At 42.8% G+C, this 7442-nt stretch overlaps 1 protein-coding gene across 1 annotated transcript; it reads left to right on the forward strand.

Moving 5' to 3' along the window:
* Positions 1-311: 311 nt before the first annotated feature.
* Positions 312-6233, forward strand: LOC311138929 (2-epi-5-epi-valiolone synthase-like). The gene is made up of 5 exons (XM_084173743.1): positions 312-588; positions 4067-4706; positions 4913-5149; positions 5436-5688; positions 5802-6233. Exons 1-5 carry the CDS (start codon positions 413-415, stop codon positions 5876-5878), a joined length of 1383 nt encoding a protein of 460 aa, XP_084029869.1. The 5' UTR covers positions 312-412; the 3' UTR covers positions 5879-6233.
* Positions 6234-7442: the final 1209 nt, after the last annotated feature.

Genomic DNA, 7442 nt, shown 5'->3' on the forward strand with positions numbered 1-7442 from the left:
TCAACTGAATGTGCTTGTATACAGTAACTGGTCAGGTTAACCTCTAACAGGTTGACATATTTTTTTCATATAGAATGTAGGCTAAATAATTATAGAGACTATTTTGGAGGGGGGGGGGGGGGGGGGGGGGGGATCCCTCTTTACATAAATCTATAGTTTCATTGCGTCACTCCCAAACATTGTGTAAGGATCATGTTGGGGCATGTGTTACACAATGGTTTTGGCTACACTTTCGTAAGCACACTGGAAATACTAGCTCCTCCCTTGGTAGAAGTGAAGTGATCTGCTGTCGAGAATATATATATATATATATATACACAGAGAGTAATGAGAGGTGAACATTATGCTCCATTAGGTTACTTGACTCTGCATCGGTCACTCATTAGCTTCCAATACATAAATCTATATCAAGATGTCGCTTGTTGCAAACACTGGGAAGACACATGTGGAAGAGCCACTGGAATGCAACAATATTGCAGTAATAAAGAAGAACGAGTTTCAATTAGTTCAAGTCAAGGGCACATGGAAACGCAAAACGGGAAATAATTTTAATAAAAACTTAAAGGGTCGAGTATCAGCTGCCAAGATGTGAGTAAAAACTTATATTAAAATATAATTAAGGGATGCAATTGATTCAAATAAATTAAAACGGTATGCAAAATATAAGGTTTGTGCACATTATCACGATACAAAGGATAATGATTGTATATCTAAATTAGTTTTCTTTATATTAGCATGCTTTTTTAGACCCACTAGCTTGACTTTAAGTAAAAAAAACTGGGAAAAAACTTCCATGGAAAACTGATTGGATGTAAGGGAATGTAGTATTTTTTTTTAACCAACTTTTAACCAAAATCCAATGGCATGGTGAATTTTTTGGGGGATTCAAGTTAGTTGACAACTAAACCAAATGTACATCAAAACTAGATGTGTTGAACTGACGTTTGTGCCTAGAGGGCTTGCACAAGCCTTGGCTTGGCTTGATTGGATTCGGAATGGCTCATAGGAGCTCATAGGAGCAGGAGACTATCCCCTGTTTCTGTAGCGTGAGGCATCTTGATGTACAAGTACACCCCCTGAACAGGACACTAGTGTCAAAGTTGTGTCAATTCAAATCTGGTATTAGGAACAAAAGAGGTCAACACGACTTCTAAGATATACTAGTTATTTTAATTAATGCAAAAACCTTCAATGGTAAATATGATGTTTCGTATATACGGGCTCTTTGAAATACCTCGCAGGGCACTTCAGAGAACTAATCCATTGTTCCAGGTTCAATATTCAAATACTCTGACAGAGAGAGTTTCCCACCTCTCTGCTGGCCAATCAGAGCAAAGACTTGAGCTTGGTTTAGACTTACTCAGCAATCCGTTGATGAACCCCTGTTGCCAGGCATAAGTCCATATCATAACAACCTGTCATAGTGAGAAGAGCCAGCTCCCTTAGACACCATTCCTACGTCCAAGGAAGGTTCACAGATCACAAAGAACCAGTATATTCCAGTATCTGGAGACACAAATCCCTATCTCATCTTACCCCCCAAAACAGCTCTTCACATCAATCACAGCCTGCCAGGTGACACAACCTACATTAGCCCAGTCAAGAAAGCATTCTTTCTAAGTTAGTCATCCCATCAATTATAAAAAATAATACATCTCTCACACTAGTCTCCTTAAAACTGAGTGCCAAGCAGAGACTCATCAGGTCCCATTTTTACAGTATTTGGTATGACTAAGCCTGAGATCCAGGGCCGGCGCCAGAACGAATCAGTTGGATGGGCATTTGATTTCTATAGGCGGCCCGGTTTTTTTCACGGGACTTCCGGTGTGCACGCGCTTGCACCAATTTTGTTAGGGTGTTATAATAAAGACCATAGGCAGCTCGTGGGTTTCAAGTTTGGGGAAGCTTACAATTTATCCCAATTTCTACCTATCTGCGTGCCAATTATTATTATTTTTATATGCGCTTTTTCGTGGAACAGTTTCATTTCAATAATAACGTTTTCGATTCTCAAAATTATTGTCACGTGGTTAATCATACAAATATTATTTTCAATGATAAAAATCTATCAGTTAAAATTCAACTAATGCAAGAGCACCAGCCTTTGCCATATGGACACATTGATAGCCTACACCGTGATCCAGTCGCGGTTAAAGAAATTAGCGCATGGAACTCAGAGCAGTAGACCTATAACTTCCATCTTCAACTAAGTAAAATACATAGGCCTAAAGCCAACAAATGAAAACAGTAGAAACGATCCTGATAAAAATGCAGGTTCTTTCAATTGCATTAATCTCTCTACTCCGCCTGTCTGCCTCCCTTTCTATCTGTCTTGATTTGAGCTCTAGCTAGTGAAGTGCAACATTGAATCAACTCAGCAGGTTGGCGTGCTGAGGCGCATGCGCTCTCTCAAAGTTATCAGGACAGAGAAACCACACACATGCTCATTGCTCACATGGACCACTCCAAACAAAAGACAATGAAAAAATTGACAAAACTCCTAAATGATGGTTATGAAATAAACCAAAACTTGTTTCTCACAAGTGTAGCAGGTTGTGAACTCTGTAAACAACATTTGCACTCCGAGAATGAGAACGGCAAATAACTGTAATACATGCATTAACATAAATTAATGTAACCAAATGACGGAGATTAACGGAACATTTACTAAGCATATTTTCGCCACAAACCCCTCCCCTTCTTCTTGTCTCAACATTTTAAATTATACTCAAGACACATTATCTTCACACGTTTTAGATGGTTTTCACTGACAGCCACAACTTAATAATCAGCTAGGCCTATTGCCACGTTCGCTGCCCAAATTGCTGGCTTTCCAAATAGGCATAGGCCTATGCACTTGTGATAATCCACAGCAATTTTTTAAAAAGAAGCTAATGATCCTCTATGGCTAAGTCAAGCTCACTGGTAAAGTCTTTTGACTGGAGTAATTATATAATTTTGGCAAAACATCCATTTACTTTAGGGAAAGCCAGAATCCGAACAGTGCACCCGCTAACTTTCCGTTCTAATTCACATGTGGCTGAAACCAGAGATCTGTGTATAATGACGAGATGCTCATATCTCCACCCTAACAATGCAAGTCGTTGTCCCGAAGGTGGGAATGCAGGCGATAAGCTTAGGTCTGCATATTATGCCCATAGAAACGCATTGGGTTTATTCAGGACAGATTTTGTCGAGAGATCCCTCTCACTTGGCCTCTTCCTCTCTGCTGAAACTAACGAGCGAAACAGCGCCACTCTGTCTTACTATATGTAGCCCATGTATATGACATGCCATACCCCTTTTGTCCAGATAGCATCAGATACATCGTCTACACATACGGAGACAGAGGGGCGCTGTTTCGCTCGCTCGGATGCTTTATCTGAGATTGTTGCGTCTTTCTGTCAGCGCGCGTCTTGGTCAAATACATTATAAATATTTCGATATTTTATTTGGACGGGCAGGCAAAGCCCTCCAGGACCCGCGTCATTTAGCAGACGCTCTTATCCAGAGCGACTTACAGTTAGTGAGTGCATACATTTTCATACTGGTCCCCCGTGGGAATCAAACCCACAACCCTGGCGTTGCAAGCACCATGCTCTACCAACTGAGCTACACAGGACTGCAGAGATTGAACTCCCAACCTTAGGACGGACACTCTTAACACAAGGCCACTGAGTAGCTCAGTTGGTAGAGCATGGCGCTTGCAATGCCAGGGTTGTGGGGTCGATTCACACGGGGGGCCTGTATGAAAATGTATGCACTAACTGTAAATTGCTCTAGATTAGAGTGTCTGCTAAATGACTAAAATGTAAAAAAATTTAGACAATGGATGAAAGTGAAATATTTATTTCACCATGTGAATAGGTGGCATAATGATGTTTATCCAGCCATCACAACACTATCATAGTCATTTGCAAACACATTCTTCCACTTTATTTAGCTACCACCACAGAAAGTGAAATGGTGTGAAGTTACATTTACTCCCAGGCTTTGTTCTCTAAACATTTACTGTACATACTGTACTGTACATAAAATAATCTGACAAATACATCACATGTTCCAGCTATGAGAGCACCACGGAGCAAGGCACCTCCTGGACAGTGGTCAGCCCTATCGTCTTCACTTACAAGGTGACTGAGTCCCTGGGCCTGCTGGACCCCAGCAACGACACCCTGCTCCTGGGGCACATTAGGGACCCCCAGCAGCTGGAGGCCCTGAGGAACAGCATCAGCACCAAGCCCCTCAGGCGCTTCGTGGTCATGGACCAGACCGTCTACAACCTCTACGGCTGCCAGCTCACAGACTACTTTGAGGCCCGTAATGTTCTCTACAGGATCCTGCCCCTGCCCACCACCGAGGAGAACAAGTCCATGGAGCTTGTGATGAGGATCCTGGAGGAGGTCCATAAGTTCTCCTTGGACAGACGCACAGAGCCCATCATCGCCATCGGAGGAGGGGTCTGCCTGGATGTTGTGGGCCTGGCGGCTTCCCTGTACAGGAGACGCACCCCCTACATCCGTGTCCCGACCACCCTGCTCTCCTATGTCGATGCCAGCGTGGGGGCAAAGACTGGGGTGAACTTTGCCAACTGTAAAAATAAGCTAGGTGGCTACATACCCCCGGTGGCTGCTTTCCTAGACCGCTCCTTCCTTCAAACTGTTTCTCGAAGACACATCTCCAATGGGCTGGCCGAAATGTTAAAGGTACAGTGGCAATGCCTGAGAGCAACAGAGATGGATTGGATATATGACTGTCCATTAACTTAAGATACAATACTGTACTATCTGACTGTATACTGTAGAGAGCAATATACAGTACATCATCAGTCTTAGAGAATATGTTGATGCTCATTTAGCTCTGTAGATCGGGTTTTATGTACAGGTATTCAATGTAAATGTGTGTTCTACAGATGGCCTTGATGAAACACAGAGGTCTCTTTGAGCTTCTGGAGACCAACGGCCGGTTCCTGTTGGACTCAAAGTTCCAGTCTGACAGTGGTCTTCAGGGGGACAACAAAGATGCTGCCTCCGTGTCCACACGCATGGCCATAGAAACCATGCTAGAGGAGTTGGCCCCCAACCTGTGGGAGGACGATTTAGACAGACTGGTAGACTTTGGTCACCTTATCAGCCCAGAGCTGGAAATGGTACAGTACAACCAATTATGTACCGCTTCACTTTAAATAACCACAAAGTCAAATAGTTCCATAAGCTACTATATGTAACCGGGTTTGAACCAATATGTCATCATGTCATGTTTGTCACCTCTTGTTCCATTTTGAGTGTAACTATGTGTCAGATGAGCATGGTGTCAGGTTTACTCACATCTGTTCATGTTAGCTAGCGGCAATAAACAGTGTGGCTATGATCAATACTCCACTCTAAAGAGTTGTGCATGGATACAGTACTTAATGCTGAACCTCTTGATTGCAGAAGGTTCTCCCTTCCTTGCTGCACGGAGAGGCGGTGAACATCGATATGTCCTACATGGTGTACGTGGCCCGTGAGAGAGGCCTCATGACGGAGGAGGAGAAGCTGCGGATTATAGGCTGCATGGTGGGGCTGGAGCTGCCTGTGTGGCACCAGGACATTAACATGGCACTAGTGCAGCAGTCACTTTGCGAAAGGCTGAAACACTCTGGTGGGCTGGTCAGGATGCCTCTACCCATTGGCCTAGGGCACGCAGGTAAGGAGACAGACATGTATTTGTCAGCTAGAGTTCAGCACATTAACAAATATTAAAAATGCATATATTTTCAAAGCTGGCATTAACGATATCGTTTTTCTCTCCATCTGCAGAGATCTATAATGACACAGGTGATGACACCCTGTACAGAGCGTTTGAGAAGTGGTGTGATGAGCTGCGACCTCAGTGACCTGAACTAGTCCAAATATTTTGTATTGCTATAGATTATTTACTTTGAATGATTAAAAATATTAAAATAAGGATGTGGCATTTCTGCTTGACACATTGACACAGATATCTAGAATGCTCAACAATTGTTAATTAATGTAGGTGATATTTAGAAGGTCCTGTTGATTGTTCAGGTTGACTTGATTTGATAGAAAATGGCAAGCCCTGTATTGTCCTATTGAACAATACCAGCACCTCACAGTTTTACTACAACATTACAAAAAGGGGTTTATCAAAACTTTATGTATTATGACCTTGTATTGTTATTGATGTTTTTGATGTCTCAAATGTTTTCATTAAATACTTTTTAAGAAATGAAAACTTTTTGTGTCTTAAATACATAATTACAAACACTTATTTTTGGGAGCAATGCACTTTACAGTGGGGAAAACAAGTATTTAGTCAGCCACCAATTGTGCAAGTTCTCCCACTTAAAAAGATGAGAGAGGCCTGTAATTTTCATCATAGGACAAAATGAGAAGAAAAAAAATTTATTTGCAAATTATGGTGGAAAATAAGTATTTGGTCAATAACAAAAGTTTCTCAATACTTTGTTATATACCCTTTGTTGGCAATGACACAGGTCAAATGTTTTCTGTAAGTCTTCACAAGGTTTTCACACACTGTTGCTGGTATTTTGGCCCATTCCTCCATGCAGATCTCCTCTAGAGCAGTGATGTTTTGGGGCTGTCGCTGGGTAACACAGACTTTCAACTCCCTCCAAAGATTTTCTATGGGGTTGAGATCTGGAGACTGGCTAGGCCACTCCAGGACCTTGAAATGCTTCTTACGAAGCCACTCCTTCGTTGCCCGGGCGGTGTGTTTGGGATCATTTACATGCTGAAAGACCCAGCCACGTTTCATCTTCAATGCCCTTAAATAAATCGGTCATTTAGCAGACGCTCTTATCCAGAGCGACTTACAGGAGCAATTAGGGTTAAGTGCCTTGCTCAAGTGCACATCGACAGATTTTTCACCTAGTCGGCTCGGGGATTAGAACCAGCGACCTTTCGGTTACAGGCACAACACTCTTAACCACTAAGCTACCTGCCACCCCTTGCTGATGGAAGGAGGTTTTCACTCAAAATCTCACGATACATGGCCCCATTCATTCTTTCCTTTACACAGATCAGTCGTCCTGGTCCCTTTGCAGAAAAACAGCCCCAAAGCATGATGTTTCCACCCCCATGCTTCACAGTAGGTATGGTGTTCTTTGGATGCAACTTCTTTGTCCTCCAAACACGACGAGTTTAGTTTTTACCAAAAAGTTATATTTTGGTTTCATCTGACCATATGACATTCTCCCAATCCTCTTCTGGATCATCCAAATGCACTCTAGCAAACTTCAAACGGGCCTGGACATGTACTGGCTTAAGCAGGAGGATGCGTCTGGCACTGCAGGATTTGAGTCCCTGGCGGCGTAGTGTGTTACTGATGGTAGGCTTTGTTACTTTGGTCCCAGCTCTCTGCAGGTCATTCACTAGGTCCCCCCGTGTGGTTCTGGGATTTTTGCTCACCGTTCTTGT

The sequence above is a fragment of the Coregonus lavaretus genome (genome assembly GCF_964263955.1).
Source record: "Coregonus lavaretus genome assembly, chromosome: 12".
NCBI classification, from domain to species: Eukaryota; Metazoa; Chordata; class Actinopteri; order Salmoniformes; family Salmonidae; genus Coregonus; species Coregonus lavaretus.

Bases quoted from the DNA above. Each gene is read 5' to 3' on its own strand.
- LOC311138929 (XM_084173743.1), top strand. From the start codon at position 413: ATGTCGCTTGTTGCAAACACTGGGAAGACACATGTGGAAGAGCCACTG. The intron at 589-4,066 runs GTGAGTAAAAAC...CACATGTTCCAG, and splicing joins CGAGTATCAGCTGCCAAGAT to CTATGAGAGCACCACGGAGC. The intron at 4,707-4,912 runs GTACAGTGGCAA...TGTGTTCTACAG, and splicing joins GGCTGGCCGAAATGTTAAAG to ATGGCCTTGATGAAACACAG.